The sequence below is a fragment of the Manis pentadactyla genome, chromosome 7 (assembly GCF_030020395.1).
Source record: "Manis pentadactyla isolate mManPen7 chromosome 7, mManPen7.hap1, whole genome shotgun sequence".
NCBI classification, from domain to species: domain Eukaryota; kingdom Metazoa; phylum Chordata; class Mammalia; order Pholidota; family Manidae; genus Manis; species Manis pentadactyla.
The window spans coordinates 55,401,049-55,418,578 of NC_080025.1; the positions used below are offsets into that span (position 1 = coordinate 55,401,049).

The 17,530-nt window shown below is 40.2% G+C and overlaps 1 protein-coding gene across 8 annotated transcripts in view; it reads left to right on the forward strand.

The window, feature by feature from the left end:
* Positions 1 to 17,530, forward strand: part of LAMB4 (laminin subunit beta 4) — a 118,828-nt gene that overhangs the window by 84,668 nt on the left and 16,630 nt on the right. For 4 of the 8 annotated variants that reach the window (XM_057504402.1, XM_057504398.1, XM_057504399.1 and 1 more), the window contains 7 exons: positions 1,131 to 1,355; positions 2,014 to 2,234; positions 6,193 to 6,289; positions 9,021 to 9,396; positions 12,229 to 12,389; positions 14,861 to 15,066; positions 15,618 to 15,761. In XM_057504402.1, coding sequence (XP_057360385.1) covers positions 1,131 to 1,355; positions 2,014 to 2,234; positions 6,193 to 6,289; positions 9,021 to 9,396; positions 12,229 to 12,389; positions 14,861 to 15,066; positions 15,618 to 15,761 — 1,430 coding nt within the window. Of the gene's footprint in view, positions 1 to 1,130; positions 1,356 to 1,997; positions 2,235 to 6,192; positions 6,290 to 9,020; positions 9,397 to 12,228; positions 12,390 to 14,860; positions 15,067 to 15,617; positions 15,762 to 17,530 lie in introns of those variants that run through there. The other 4 variants (XM_057504400.1, XM_057504401.1, XR_008998455.1 and 1 more) reach the window with 4 other exon arrangements.

The window sequence follows — 17,530 nt, forward strand, 5'->3', positions numbered from 1 at the left end:
GACCAACAGGCACATGAAAAGATGCTCCACATCACTAATTATCAGGGAAATGCAAATAAAAACCACAATGAGATATCACCTCACACCAGTTAGGATGGCCAGTATCAAAAAGACTAAGAACAACAAATGCTGGCGAGGATGTGGAGAAAGGGGAACCCTCCTACACTGCTGGTGGGAATGTAAGCTATTTCAACCATTGTGGAAAGCAATATGGAGGTTCCTCAACAACCAAAAATAGAAATAGCATTTGACCCAGGAATTCCACTCCTAGGAATTTACCCTAAGAATACAACTTCTCAGATTCAAAAAGACAGATGCACCCCTATGTTTACCGCAGCACTATTTACAATAGCCAAGATATGGAAGCAACCTAAGTGTCCATCAGTAGATGAATGGATAAAGAAGATGTGGTACATATACACAATGGAATACTATTCAGCCATAACAAAGAAACAAATCCTACCATTTGCAACAACATGGATGGAGCTGGAGGATATTATGCTGAGTAAAATAAGCCAGGTGGAAAAAGACAAGTAACAAATGATTTCCCTCTTTTGTGGAGTATAACAACAAAGCAAAAGTGAAGGAACAAAAGAGCAACAGACTCAAAGACTCCAAGAAGGGACTAGTGGTTACCAAAGAGGAAGAGTCAGGGAAGTTGGGTGGGGAGGGAGGGAAAGGGGTTTGAGGGGCATTATGAGTGGCACATATGGTTTGGGGGGGATCATGGGAAGACAGTATAACACAGAGAAGGCACATAGTGACTGTGGCATCTTACTATACTGTTGAGCAGTGACTGCAATGGGGTATGGGGGGGATATGATAACATGGGTGAATGTAGTAACCACATTGTTTTTTTATGTGAAACCTTCATAAGAGTGTATATCAATAATACCTTAATAAAAATATGTATGTATATAAAATACATTTAAAAAAATTTTTAATTAGAAAAGGGTTTTTAAGAATGATTTTTTAAATTTTAGAACACTTTTCCTTATTCATCCCAATGCGTGACCTCTCATCCCTGAAAGAGCCCAGTTATTCTCTATTTTCATCAATCTCCATCCCCCTCTCCCCACCCCACACACACCCCTCTCATCTCATTCCCTTTTTATCACCCCTTCCCTCAGGTAAGCGGTGTGGAGAATGCTCTGCCGGTTTCTATGGAAATCCACGAATTTCAGGAGCACCTTGCCGGCCGTGTGCCTGCAACAGTAACATTGATGTAACGGACCCAGAGGCCTGCAGCCGGGTCACAGGGGAGTGCCTTAGATGTCTGCACAACACCCAGGGGCCCCGCTGCCAGTTCTGCAGGCCAGGTTACTTCGGATCGGCCATCAATCAGACCTGCAGGAGTAAGTCTGCAAGTGCCCCGGGAGAAATGTGGCAGTGGAGTGGCAGCTCTTAACTGTGGTGGCAGAGTTAGGCCAGTAGTGGCAGCACCTGCTGGGTGTTGCACTGGACTCATCAGCAGAAGTGGTTGTAGTGCCACCATAGGTATGTCAGGTGCAGCATCAGTGTGCTCACTGGGGTTTAGTTTGCATTACGTGACTGCTGCCTTCAACACTTGCCCTCGCAGACTAAGACCGTGGCTTCTCAGAGTGTGGTCCACAGTGCACTGTGCCAGCATCACCTGGGGACAAGGGGTGGGGTAGTCACAGGCAGATTCCTGGACTGTCTCCTCAGGTCCTCTGAGTTGAATCTTGGGGAGTGAGGCCCAGGAATCTTTGGCGAATGGCATGAGGAAACAATGAGGTTTTCAGTCATCCCAGCTGTGAACTCTTGGAACTTACTAGGCAGAACCATATGAAATTGCCATTTGTGGGGGATCAAAAACAGTTGAATGGGTTCAACCTGCTTAGATTCTTTGATAAAGTCTGTATTATTTTAAGCTATTTCTTCTTTGAGCTCTTCGAAGAAGTGATACAATCAGGTCTAAAAAGCAGTTTGTATGGCTTGTTGAATGCCGGTGTTATCACTGAATTTACCTCCAACAGTGGCTCTGTTATCCAGGATGCTCCTGCCATCCTTCTGGTGTGAATCCCACTGAGTGTCCCCCTAGTCGGGGAGCTTGCCTCTGTGACCCTGACACTGGTGCATGCCCTTGTCTGCCCAACGTCACGGGTCAGGCCTGTGACCACTGTGCTGACGGGTACTGGAATCTGATCCCTGGCAGAGGATGTCAGCCATGTGATTGTGACCCCGGGACTTCTCACAGTAACCGCTGTGACCAGGCAAGATACTTTAAACTTACTAGCATGCCGAGGGTGAGAAGTGAGGGGGAGACGTGGTTTCCAAATAAGAAACATTTCTTTACATACTGTTGTTAATTAGTGCTTTTAGACAGGACTGGCCTTGTATGGGTATAGAGTCTGCATTTATCGAGGAATGAAAAGCACCAGAGAGAATGAGGGTCTCAAAGTTGAGCCTCCTTCAGTTTTCTCCAGGCTTCTCTGTGACTGCAGAAGTCAGAATTCATGCACAGCAAAAAACACACTATCTTGTGTTTCGCTACTTTATATGCATAATAATAGGGAAGCCCCAAGAAACTGACCATCAGTCAGGATTGATTGTTAATCAGAAGGAAAATTAATAGGTGTCTTCAGAACCCTCAGTTCCATTCTTCAAATTGAGCTGTCATCCCCTATGGCTCACCAACTGCTTCGCATATGGGTAAAATAGGAAGTCTTTACTACCAGACCAGTGTCAGTTGTTCCTAAAGAAAGCAGGCTAGTGTACTAGAAGCAGATCTTCTTAATGTATGCTGCTTAACCACACATACGATTTTCAGTCAAGGAAACAATGAGCACAGAATTTTTTAAAGAATATTATCTATTTATAAAAAAAACTATTAACGTCATGATTAGGTGTTTTCAGCTTAGTATATCCTTTGAAATACTTTCACATTAGTGGAATTGGGGGGAAAGGGTGAAACAATGACAAATTTTAGAGTCAAATCCACAATACAAGATTTAATTGGAATTAAAATGCTAATGTAAGAAGCTTTCAACTAACGTAAAGTAAAAGAGCCTTTCAACTCTTTTAAACCAAGAGTCTTTCCAACTAACATGTCTCACCTCCAATTTCAGCTCCACTGTTCAACTTTTTAAAAGTCAAATTTTATACAAGTAAACTTTTGAAGGTAATTCTTATATAGTGTTTGCCCTTCTCTTTTCAACCTTCTCCAGCCCATACCCACACAAATACATACCATGACCTCCTTTTCCTGAATACATTTCTACTTTAGGATAGACTTAGATTATAGAAGAGTTGTAAAGATAGTGCAGAGAAGAGGTTCCCTACACCCAGTTTCCTCCATTTCCTAGCATCTCACATTAGTAAGGTACGTGTGTCACAATCAATGAACCGATATTGGTACTTGACCATTAACTAATGCCCATCATGTATTCAGATCTCCTTAGTCTTTACCTGTGTCCTTCTTACGTCCCAGAACCCAGTCCAGCACAGCGCATTACATTCAGTCATTGTGTCTTCTCAGGCTCCCCTCAGTTGTGGACAGTTCCTCAGATGTTCCTTATTTTTGACTTCAACAGTTTTGAGAAATATTTTATAAAATGCCCCTCAATTCAAATTTATCTGGTATCTTTCTCATGATTAACCTTGGATGACAGCTTTTGAAAAGAACACCATAGAGGTAAATGCTGTTCTCAGCACAACAGGTCAAGAGTACACACCAGTTACACAACTTACCACTGTCAACATGAACCTGGACCACCTGACTGAAGTCGTGTTTGTCACGTTTCTATACCGTCAAGTCCCTCTTCTCCCCACTTCCCATATGCTGTGCTCTACACAGTTATGCTCTCCACCCTTGAGGGCAGAGAATCTCCATGCGTTATTTGGAATTCTTCTGCTCTGGAGATTTGTCCATTGTCCCCCTTTCTTCCCTTATTCAGTCATTAAAAAAATAAATAACCATAGGGAATCATGGATATTTATACTGTACTTTGAGTTACAATCCAGTACAACTTTATTTTGTTGTTCATGTTATTCCAGCTTTGGTCGTCGGGAGCTCTTTCAGTTGGCTTCCGTACTCCGTTGACGTATTGTCGGGGGGGTTGGTTTTCTTTAAGTATTTCCTTACTCTCTGCACTACAAGATACTCTTAGTTCATTTTGTGTATTTCCTGCCCCTGACCTGGAATCAGCCACTTCCTTAAGGAGTGCTGGTTGCTTTCACTGGAGAATGGGATCTAGGTACTAGATGGCCTTGCCTATTTTATGGGTTCCCTTCCATTCCTCACACATGCAGCCACCAGCCATGGAACAAACTAGGAGATTTCCGTGTGACTGCTTGGCTTTCTTATTCATGAGGAATTCCTGATGTTCATGACATCATTGTCTTGCATGCTTCTTAGGTCTTTTGGGAAGCCTGTTTCCAGCAGCACTCAACAAAGGCTAGAGTTCAGTCATAGAGGCAAAGGGAAGCCTATGAAGCTGAAAATCTGATGGCACTTGTTTAGCCAATACTCCTATGACAAGGGTATTTGAGGTTGCCTGGTTACAAGGGTTTCCTTAGGAATGGTTGTTCTTTATAATCAGGAAACACTTTCACTGGAAGATAGAGGAGACATGTGGACCTTAGATTCCCAGTTGTTTAAACAACTACTGATAAATGTCTCTGTGTCAGCCAGTAGGTGATCCTAGTGCATTCCTACAGAGCGATCCAAACGTGCCGCCCATTATTTTCATCAACAGGTTAGAGGGAGTTGGAAGAACATGCTTATCAGATCTGTAGATATTGCAGTTGTAAGCTAATGTGATAAAGACAGAATAAGAGACAAGATATCCTAACAGGCTATCTTGTTGTCTAGAAACAAGATGAAATGTTGACAGGATGAAAGTAAAGTTTTGCAATTGGGTTTTAAAAACCCACTGCATAAATACAGGATGAGAGTAAAAACTTGGCACCAGCTCATGTGAAAAGCATCTGAGGATTTTCACTGCATGCTTCAAGTGAGTCAGCAGTGTGGCCAGGCTGCTCGAGCAGCGATTCCCATTCAGGCTGGAGTAATGGGAATGCCATGTCCCAGTTCAGGGCAGTCATTTGTCCCTTTGTCCTCCATACTGGTCAGGCATCTGCAGGAGCTTCGTTGTCATTTGTGGGTACCACATTTTAAACATTATGTTGACAAACTAGTATGCATCCAAAGGAAGACAGTCAGGATGGTGGGTAGAACCATGCTATTCTGTGCTGAAGGCTTGAAGGACTTAGGGGTGGCCGGCCTGAAGAAGAGAAGCAAGCACAAGTAGAGAATGGCCCCCTCTAGTTGGGAGGAGGATTGGAAGAGAGAAGAGGCAGGCTGCAAGGAGCAGATTCTGCATCAGTGTAACAAAGTATTGCCCAACAATCAAAGACAACCAGCAATATGACAGGCCCTCCAGAGCAACAAGCTCCCCATAACTTGCTTTATTTCAGCAGAAGCTAGTGGGAACTCTAAAGATTAGAGTAGAAGCTTGGTATATCCAGTCAGTTTATAAATCCACCTACTTATAGAGTTATTGTTTAAGCAGATTTCGTCAAGTATAACCTAAGACCACAACAATAATTATTTGCTTCTACATTTTTCTCCCATTAATTTTCCAACTCCCTGGGTTTTCAGAAAACCTGGTCAAGAATCCAGTTGGGAGGATACAGGAAAGTTCCTCCCTCTCCCAAAAACACTGTGAAATATAACTGTCATTAAATTATTTAGCACCAAGTACAAAAAATGTTGTTTTGTTAAGAAAAACACTAGCCCAGTTGGGAGAAACTCTGTTGTACATTCAATAATGGAAACATTATTTGCCAAATGAATTGATGAAAGTTAGTCCAGGTCTTTGGCCCCTCTCTGTTATGGGAGAACTCCCATAACTGAAGAGGAAAAGAATGTGGCCCATTTCCCATTATGTGTTTTGTTTTCATTTACATCTGTGTATGTTTCCCAGTTTGGGGCCACCTGTCCTTGAACAGCTGGAAGCAGGCTGTATATTCTGGAGCCCTAAGCCAGAACACATGAACTCCTGATCCTTGGTATTGGTGGGGGTGGCTGCTGGCCATGGGAATCACCCTTCCTCTGCCTTGGCACAGCTGTATGTCCTAAGACACTGGAGGGAAGACTGTTTTGTATTAAAATGCATTTTTTTTAGACCATAAAGCTTGTCAGTTCCTCACCCATGACTGTTCTCATAGCTTACAGGCCAGTGTCCATGTAAATTAGGCCATGATGGGAAACGCTGCAGTGAGTGCAAGGAAAATTATTACAGTGATCCGCTGGGACGATGCCTTCGTAAGTACTGGCAATTCTAAAATCATGCGTACAGCCAATCTGGTCCTACCACAGGCATACTATGCACAAACTGAACTTGAAATTCCTTTATTTGGTAGAAAAATCACCAAGTTTAATTCTAGTTATAAAATAGCATTTTTTGTAGCCCTATAAAAAAGGTTTTTTCTCCAATATTAAAACTTTAGTCTATACTAAATGTTAGCCTATGTTAAAATTCCTCAAGTCATTGAAATGCAACAGACCTGAGGTCATGACTTGGGGCCAATTTTCTGCTATTTGGAAGCATATTGACAAAAGCAGCTACTCTGGATTGAGATACAGGCTGGAAGATGGATCATAAGAAGCCTGCAGAGGGGTTGTCTCCTCCACATGTATCTCGTAACCCTGGGTCTACACATACTCACTTATTCATTCATTTTCAGATATTCATAGTGTGCCTGCTGGGTGTTCTAGAGAGTGAACAAATAGGGCAAGGACCTTAGCCTCAGGGAGTTTGTGTTCTTGTGCCCTTTATCCCATGTCTTAGCGCTAGTTGTAGGATTTAGAGCAGCACCATCCAGTAGAATTTTCTGAAGAAATAGAAATGTTCTGCACCTGTAATGTCCAGTGCAGGAGCCACTAGCCACATGTAGCTGTTGAGCACTTGCAGTGTGGCTAGTGCAATGCAGGAAATGAATTACTTATTTCATTTAAATTTAAATAGCCAGTTAGTGGCTGTCATATTGAATAGTGCAGATTTAGAATCTGGGTTGATTCGGAGAGGAGGAATCTCTCAGAATCTCTTTAAGTAGTCTTTGCATCTCTACTTAAAGTCAGTTTCCAAAGAGGTCCATCTAAAGATTCATCAGATGCGATGAACTTATAGGGCCTCCTCTACCTAGCCACATGGTAACCCTTTCCTCTTCTTCATTCCTGTATAAATGTGCTTTTGTGGCTAAAAAAAACTGCCTTCATTTCCTTGCCCCATTCAAATACATATTCTCACTGTTTTCCCCTGGCTCCACTTACTTTATTTTCTGAATACTTTAAAACCCAAAGAGTAATTTTGGTTCCTGGGAAAACTGTCTTAGAGAGCCTCTTTCCCTGAGTCCCTCTAATATTTCAATAATCTTATTTATAAAAATACTTTCACCTTAGAGAAAACTTTGCAAATGGTCAACTCAAGCCACAGACCCTGCTTAACAATCCTGGGAAAAGCAGTTAATAAGGGGAGCCTTGGCGTCTAGCTGGTGACAGAGTGACAGAGTGCCACCCTAGAGGGGTTCCTATTAGAGGCCTCTAGACCAGTGTGAATGAGCCAGACAGATGGTATATGGTTGAGGAGCCCTGTGTGTTAATTGGTTATTATTTGTAATTAGCATTATCTTTACTTAAGCTGTCAAATGCATTTTTAAATCTTCATTCTTTGCAGTTAGTCACCAACATAGGCTAGTGATTCCCTGACCCTTTGGAAATTGCAGTAACTTCAATAGCTCTCCCCATTGTCCATCCTCAAGCTTAATAAAAAACCTACTCAATTAAAGTGCATGTAGCATCAGTTTTTTTTTCTTTTAATGGAGACAAAATGAATTTCATTTCCCCCCCCCTTTTAGACAGACTTTAGTTTTTAGAGCAGTTTTAGGTTCACAGAAAAATTTAAAGGAAGGTACAGAGGTTTCCCACATAGCCCTGTGCCCACAAGTGCACAGCCTCCCTGCTATCAGCATCCCCCCAGAGTTGGACATTCACTGCGATTGATGAACCCACATGGACAGATCATAATAACCAAAGTCTGTAGTTTACACTAGGGTTCACCCTTGGGGTTGTACATTCTGTGGGTTTGGGAGAATGTATAATGACATGGATCTGTGATTACAGTATCATTCAGAGTATTTCCACTATCCTAAAAATCCTACGGATTCCATGTATTCATCTCTTCCCTAATCCCTTCCCTTAGCAAACACTGATCTTTTTACTGTCTTTGTAGTTTTGCCTTTTCCTAATTATCCCATAGTTAAACTCATACAGTATATAGTCTTTCAAAGTGGTTTCTTTCACTTAGTAATATGCATTTAAGTTTCCTCTACATCTTTTCAGTTTGGAGCTCATTTCTTTTTAGTGCTAAATAATATTCCACTGGCTAATTGTACCACAGTTTATCCCTTCACCTTGGTTATTCCAAGTTTGGGAAATTATGAATAAAACTGCTGTAAAGATCTGTTCTGCAGGGTTTTGTGTGGACAAGAGTTTTCAATTCCTTTGAGTAAATACTAATAAGCGATTTTCCCCCCTTTTTTGAGAATGGAATAGTTCTCCTTATATAATGGAAGGCAGTATGGGTCAGCACACCCATAGGTTTTATTAAGAAAAAGTATGGTCATGGGAATTCTTAGCAAGTCTATGACATGCCTGAATCTCTCTTGGGGACAATAGCAGCAGTCATTAGTATGTTGCCCACCATCAGATCTATGTTTCCCACTCAAATAAGTGAAGAACCCACATGTGACACACAGTAAAAATGACACTTAATATTTTCCATATAGAAACCATGACCTGATAGTGGAATGAAAAGAGGAATGTTGTATTTCAATGGCCAATGCATAGACCTTTGAAATTACACTGGTTTTAAATGTTCACCTTTGAAGTAGGAGTTGGGGAGAGATTCTCAGGAGAGAAGACTTTATTCTTGAGCTAGTCATAAGCAAAAGGTCAGGTGACTGAAGTTGTTTGTTCCTTTTCTCTTCCTTTTTAGCATGTGACTGCAACAGGGAAGGTTCCCAGAGGCCCGTGTGTGACCAGGGCACAGGCATGTGCCACTGCCGGGAGGGTGTCAGTGGCCAGAGATGTGATCGCTGCGCCCGGGGTCATGGCCAGGAATTCCCTGCTTGTCTTCGGTGCCACGTGTGCTTTGATCAGTGGGACCGCACCATTTCTCCCCTCTCCAAAGTGGTGCAAGGGTTAATTAGGCTGGCTGCCAACATGGAAGATAAAAGGGAGACGCTGCCCATCTGTGAGGCCAACTTCAAAGGCCTCAGAGAGAACTTGTCTGAAATAGAAAGGATTTTGAAAGATCCTGTTTTCTCATCTGGGGAATTCTTAAAAGTCAAGGATTATCATGACTCTGTCCGGTAAGATTTGTACTCAAGCAATAGACAGCCAAGTTCCTGCCTTACCTTATCTCCAACTGAGCGTTAACAGCCTTCAATTTAGAAATGTGCCTATGTCGACATAAAGGAAATGATAATTTTTCAAGTAAGAACCAGGCTGGCGATGATGTTTGCCTGTCTCTTTCTTACCTAGCTCAGATTATGGGTAAATTTTCCAGATGCCATTGATAATGATGACAAAAAGCCAATCATTAGGAAGTTGATTGGGAAACTCACACACAGCAGAGCTAAAAAACATGAAATTGAAAGTAGAGTGGTTTCTAACACAAATATTTTTTCTCAACCATGCACTCAGGAAAATTTGCTAAATCTTCCCAATTTCTTCAGTCACTCAGAAGCCCATATATTAACATGAAATCTTGTATGAGTATGATAATGGCTTCAAAATGCTATATCATGTTTATCATGTGTTATTTAATCCGTTTTTTAGTCAGCAAACATTTCTAGAGATTATGTTGGTTGCTCTAGGCCAGGGATCAGCAAACCACAGCCCACAGACAAAATCTGACACACAACCCTTTTCTGTAAATAAAGTTTCATTGGAACACAATTACACCTATTGATGTAGGTATCTTCTGTGGCTGCTCTCCCACTACAGTGGCAGGGTTGAGTAGTTGTGACAGAGACACTACGGTCCCCAATACCTAAAATATTTACAGAAAAATATTACTACTTCCTATACAGTAAAAAATTTACAGAAAAAGTTTGCCAAATTGCTCTTGGCAAAATCAGGACGAATTGGGTAGTCTCCACCTTTCTAGAAGTGCACAGCCCCCTAAGAAACTAAAAAGACTGTGGTTATACAGCAAATCCCTCCATCCTTCATAGAAGGTCCTGGATTAAAGGATAGTTGAAGCTGCAGGGTTTTATATTATATAAAACATAAGAGTAAATATAAGGCTGTTCATTATCAATAGGCAAAAATCCCAGAAGTATATGGTAATTGCATAAATGTTATACAAGGAATATGGTACAGTTCACCTGGATATTTCAGAGGCAGGGCCACCTGTGTCGTAAAAAGAGCTACAGGGCCCAGGGAGGTCACATGGCCAAGTCAAGCTGGCAGGTGAGAAGAGGAACATCAATACTTATATGAAGACTGTTGCACTACAGGATTTGAACTGTGTTCCCAGATCAACCCATTTTTTAGGAGATGTCAGACATGTAGATTTTTATGGAATTGTCCTCACTTTAAAATAGCCAAAAATCCAATAGTTCTTTTCAAAAATACTCTATAGGCCAAAGGAACATGTCTGAGAATGAGCTTTGAGCACTGGTTTGTGGTTGCAGAAAATGGCAAAGTGGAACTGAGAAAGTAGAATGAGCCTTCCTGCAATGGACATCATAGACAGAGAGGCTGCAAGAGCCCTGGGCAGAGCCAGAGAGAGGAGGGCAAGAGCGGGAATTCCTGCTGAAGTGACGAGGAGAGCACTGGTTGATGGGCCTCTTCAGACAGAAGCCAAATGCCTGTCTCCTCCTGGTCCCCATCTTTTGGCGCTGCCCAAATACCACCTCCTCCCAGAAGCCTTCCCTGACCTCCTCAGAGAAGGCCTGTGTTTCCTTCTCCATTTTCCCACCTCTTTGTGGATCATCTGCCATTGCCTGACTGGGGGGCTCTTGAGGCCAGAGCTGCATTCTCTGTGCTTGTATTCTCTATACCCAGTTTCATGATATAATATATGTTTGCTGGGTAAACTACAAACCAAAGGGCAGGGAGGAGGGAGAACCCAGCACATCATGAGTGTAAGTTCAGAAGTCAAACCTCCAGGGTCCAAATCCACTTACTGCTGCACAGCCTTGGACAAGCTATTCACTTCTCCAAGCTTCAGTTTCTTATCAAACAAGGGTAGTTCCTATTTCATAGGATTCTTGTGAGAAATACTCAAGCCACCGAGTATGGTATCTGGTACATACTAAGTGTTTAAAGAGAACCGATGATAATAATAGTAATTACTATTATTGTCATTATTACCCTGAAGAATTACAATCCTGACAGTTGAAGCCTGAAGAAAAGCCTGTGGATTAGAAGGAGAGTTAGAGCAGAAAATGCTAGGCAGCATTAATTAATGCTTTGCACTTGTGCCAAGATAAATTAGTCCATAAATTTGTATTATAATTTCCCTCAACTGTACTCAAGATCTGCACCTGGTTTCCCCATCCAGAGGATATACTGACGATTCACTTGCACCAATGGTCTGTGCTGAGCCCAGCAAACTGAGGCAGGGCAGAAGTGTGATCCATCAAAGAGAAGGTGGCAGACAAGGAGCACACCCACACACTCGCCACCAAGGAAGCCTCCTCACATGTGGAAACTGAAAGCTCAGACCCTGTACAGAAGTAACACCAAGAAGAATCTTACTGGAAGCAGATTTATTCTCATTGAGGAACTTATTTTTACCCATGACTAAGTGAGGGGTTCCATGCTGAAAGCCAAATATGCATCTGTTAAACCAATGAACCATGTCTAAATACATGTTTTGAAAACCCAAAGCAAAGGGAGATATAATATAAACAGTTGAAGTAGAAAGATTTTAAAATCTTTATATTTTACTACACTTTGTAGGCTGATCATATTTCAAGTAAGCGCTGAAAGATTCCAGGAAGCTGAATTAACAAGAAAGAGATAAGCCATAAACAGAGTTATAAACTGTCAAATAAAAAACTGGGGCAGAAAATCCATTCTAATTATGAGGATACCTAATAATGAGGGCAATTTTTTATGTGTGATTTTTTTCACCAATCTATCAAATGCAATAACAGCTTCACTACATTTACTCTCATTTTCCCCTGTAGGAAACAAACCAGGCAGCTAAGTGAGCAACTGAAAACAGTGTATGAATTTCAAGATTTGGAAGAAATATTAGTAAGAATGAGGAGTGAAGCAGACCTTTTGCTTGAAAGTCTCAAAGAAGAAATTGATTTGCATTCCACTGTCCGTAATGCAAGCATCATGGGTAAGAGAGAAAATGCACTTTAGCTGTCTGTTTCTGGAAGGATTGATTAAGTCCATGGTGCATTCCATTAGTGAGTCATCATGGGCTTATTGCCATAGTGCCTGAGCACTTTAGAACATGAAAACACACCCATTATTATATATAAAGGTATTATTTGCACATGAATATTTCAACTTTTTAAGCATTGTAAAACCTGGGTAACATTTGCTCAAAATAATGAATAAAGCTAACAATGTCTGATACCAAACCATGCAAAAGGACTTGTGTCATTAGCACTTAGATATTCTAATATGGCAATAATGAGGGAGAGATGCTTCCATGCCTGCCTGAGTATAACTCACTTCTTCTCGAGTAACCAAAAGTGCAAAGGAATATTAGAAAAAAAGGACTTAAACAACTTCATAAGAACTTCATAGTGATGTGGAGTCATTAACATCCTAGAAGCCCTTGATTCATATCGCATGGTTCTTAAAAATGAATGGGAGCTGTGCCCAAGCCAGGATCACTTGGAGGAGAAATAAACTCTAAAGCACAACTTTGATTAGCTCATCTCCTAATCTCTGATGAGACCCCTATTACATATAGAAATGGACAATTTGTTACTACCCATAGAGGCAGCAGTGAACCATCTAACTGAGAGGTAAAGGGAAAATACACATGAAACCCACCTCAAAGCAAAAACATTGTCTGCTTTTTCCTTATCCTATGTGTACGCTCCTGTTTTTCATCTGATCTTGACCTTAAAGAAAAAAACTAGATGATAATTATGACCCTAAAGGAAGGCCTAAATGGCGAAATAACTATTGATAATTATCAATAAATGCTAAGTAAAGAGAAAGGAATTTGTTCTAATTCCTGATCTGGAAGAAAGTACTCACTGAAAGAGCTGAAAATCCATCAGCGATCCCAGGCAGAAGATGGAAAACTGCCCCCGTGCTCCTCCTCCCAAACACGCAGTCCAGTAGCAGCAGAGCCTTTTCCCCGTGTCTGACGCTGAGCTGGGCAGTAGAGGCGGGGAGATGAATACAGCAAGTCTTTGCCCTTACGTTATTCCAGTCTAGTGGAGAAAACAGGTGTATAAACAACCCCGAACAATGAAGAGACTACCTTAAAACATCTTCACGCTGCTTCAGGAACAGTCATGAGAACAAAATTCCTCTGGGGTTTATTAGCAAATACTTGAGAAGTAGTGACAATTGAATTGAGCTTCACAGAATGAAGATAAATTTGTCAGATAAAGGCAGAAAATCATCCCAAGCAAAAGGAATACGGTGGTGGTTTTTTGGGTTTGGGGTTTTTCTCATAGTGAATGAGAATCATAACATCTCAAGAGTATGCTAGCGTAAGAACCAGGAGGGTTCAAAATGGAACGTGTGGCTGGCTGTTGCCTACATTACGTATATGGGAAGGAAAGATCAGGACCCGAGGCCTCTGCTTCCTAAAGTATGGAGTTACAGTTTAAAGCCCAAATATGGTATCATTTGCATCAAAACATGCCATATAACTTTCATGAGTTTGTGTTTTAATAAAAATATGGAAAATACAGAGAAGTGCTTAAGAACACAGCCTCTAGAGTCAAACTGCCTGGCTTCATCTCTTACTAACAATGAGACCTCAGGCAAATAATTTACCTCATCAGAGCCTCATTTTATCACTTGTAAAATAGGGGTGATCACCCTAATGCACATGTCACAGAGTTTTGTGAAGATTAAGGAAGAAAATTTGTGATAGTACAGGTGTACAGAAAGCATTCAACAAATATTTGCTACTGTCGTCATTCTCAAAATCAGAGGCCAGCAAACTACAGTCTGCCAACAAAGCCTACCCATAACCTGTTTTTGAGCATAAAGCTTCTTTAGAAGTCAGCCTCACCTATTTATTTATATATTGTCTGGCTGCTTTTACTCTACAGTGGCAGAGTTCAGTAGTTGTGACAGAAACACTGTAGCTGGCAAGCCTACAACATTTATTCTCTGGCCTTTTGCAGAACAAGTTTGTCAACTCTTGCTCTGTAGAGTTAGGTAAACTTAGTGGGCTTGTCATATTAGGGTTCACATAGGTAATCATAATTAATAATAATAATACATTTGTGGAACACTTTACAGAGTAATTTCATACTGTCTCACTTAAAAAAGTAAATCTTCACAAATTACTATCACCAATTTATAGGTAAGGAAACACAATCTAAGACACTAACTAACTTGCTCAAGGACATACCCAGACAGTAAAGGGTGAAGTCAACTTTCAAACCCACATCTACAGACTTAAATCTCAGGGTTCTGTATCTATTTTATCTGTTACACTACACTTAATCCTTCCCCAGTAAGTGCAAATTCAAGGAAGATAATGTTGTGTTTTTGCATTGATCATTGAGACCAAGACAGTAGTCACATTGTAGAATGATGATCTTGATAACCAATGTATAATTTCATTTGGTTTTACAAAATTTATCTTAACTCAATTTAATGTAGATGTCTCAGAGAACATCAAGAAGTACTATCAGAGATCACTATCTGCTGAAAAGAAAACTAATGAAACAACTGCCATCATAAATAACTCTGAAAAAACCAGGAGGGACTTACGCACCATTGTGGATACACTAACTGCAACAGGAAACCTATCATTGGAAAAACTGAAGCAGATTAAGATACCAAATAGCCAAATATTATATGAAAAGGTAAATATTCATGATTGATACAGTATAAGTGTGTGTGGTTTCTACTTGGTATACAGATCTGTTCAATTGTATTTCCCTGTCTTGTATTTCTTTTTTTATTTGTATTTTATAAATGTGTAAATGTATGTAACATATATATGCTCTGTTTTTTAATATAGATATATGCATGTTTTTTAATTTCTTAAGTCAAATTTTGAGGAAAAGAGTAAAGCTTGTGGCTTGATTTTATTTTATATTATTTGCTGTTGGTACAGATTATGGACATTTACTCCATATTTGTTTAAAAAATGAAATTAACATGGAAATGCTAGACATTTGAATATTTTCCCAAAAACAGTAAGTGTAAAAATGGCACTGATTGGCACAATGCTAATAACAAAAAATTTAGGAACTGATTCAGTTACCCATGACAAGTAATCTACATACTGAACATGAACGACCACGGAAGAAGCACGTAATAACAGAGCAGCGCCTTACTTCCGAGAGCCTGCATGGCATTAGACGAAACTACCAACAAGTTGCTCTTTAACATAAATTGTTTCCCTTGCAAGGTGTGTGGAGAACGAGGGGACGTGTGTGCACTCTCGTGCTGTGGTGGCCCCCTGGCCCTCTCCGGGACTGCCCTGCAGAAAGCTCAGGAAGCAGAGTCCATGATTCACAGTTGGAGCAGCCAGGCTCACAGAGTAAAGAATCAGGTAGGTTAACGTCTTCTCTTACTCTACTTGTAAAGCTCTGGCACTAAAAAAATGCAAACTACTTGAATTTTTAAAGACTGCCATTTGCTTCTAATTGGAAGGACAGATTCTAGATACCAAGAATTCTTATGCCTGGAAGTATATGATAAAAATACAGATTTGATATAAATGTAGATTTAAAGGTAGATGTGAATATTGACTTATTTTATATAGTAAATATAATATATGTGTGTAAATATTTATTTATATGTGTTTATGCATATAATATAGTGTATGTGTTGTAGAGAGAGAGAAGAGAAAGAATGCAAAATATATGTTTGTAGGACATAGACTTGTGTGGACATGTTTCTTTTATAGCACATTTTACAGAAATGTGAAAACTCCTATCCTCGATTTAAAAAAATATACACCTCTCAAAGTAAAGAATAATTTTTTACAAAATCAATGATATATTTGAAATTCTACTAAATATACAAATTTTAAAGAATTAAAATTTAATTAAAATTTAATTTAATGTTACAAAATATCTTAACAGCAATATACCCTTGTGTCTTGAACATCTTCTTATGTCAACAGACATGATAATGTTGTTTTAATATTTACATACTTGATAATTATATCTCTAATAATTCTAAATGATTTAATGTATTTTAGCACAGCTGTGGTCCACAGTGAGGGACAAGAGGGACGAACAGCATTCACTAGACAGGCAGTGACCCAGTGCTGGTCATATTGATAAATGAGCATAATTTTTAATTACCTAGCTTTCTTTAGATTTTTTTTTGACTCCAGTTGTAGGTATTCTGTGGATACACTGTATTTGCCTTGAAAATACAATAGTGATGTGTTTCTTAATTTGCTCCTTCTCTGACAATACACATAGAGCCTTTGATGAAGAAGAAAAAGCTCCTAAAAAGCTGAATTTTTTACCAAGTTAAGTTAAATATTATAGCAGTCCATATTCTTGTTTGCAAGCAATAGAAACTGACTCCTGAATACAAAGGAAACGTAAATGAAGATGTCTAGGTCTCAGAATTGAGAAGAAGATAGAGGGCCAAGCTTGGGAGTGGGCTGAGAACCACAGCCCTCACTCACACACACACACAAACACACAGCAGCAGTTTGCACAGTGAGCTTCACCTCAGTGGGCCTAAGCCCCAGCTGGTCCCATGACCTTGCTCCACATGTTCCAGAATCCAAGTTCATAATACATGAAATACATATATATTTACGCACATATGTTTACTATATAAAATAAATCAATATTCAAAGGTGTGGTACATATACACAATGGAATATTATTCAGCCATAAGAAGAAAACAAATCCTACCATTTGCAACATGGATGAAGCTAGAGGGTATCATGCTCAGTGAAATAAGCCAGTCAGAGAAAGACAAGTATCAAATTATTTCACTCATCTGTGGAGTATAAGAACAAAGAAAAAAACCGAAGGAGCAAAACAGCAGCAGAATCACAGAACCCAAGAATGGACTAACAGTTACCAAAGGGAAAGGGACTGGGGAGGATGGGTGGGAAGGGAGGGATAAGGGGTGGGAGGGAGAAAAAAAAGAAAGGGGGCACCATGATTAGAATGTATAATGTTGGGGGGGCACAGGGAGGGCTGTACAACACAGAGAAGACAAGTAGTGACTCTATAGCATCTTACTACGCTGATGGACAGTGGCTGTAATGGGGTATGTGGGGGGGACTTGGTGATGGGGGGAGTCTAGTAACCATAATGTTCCTCATGTAATTATAGATTAATGATG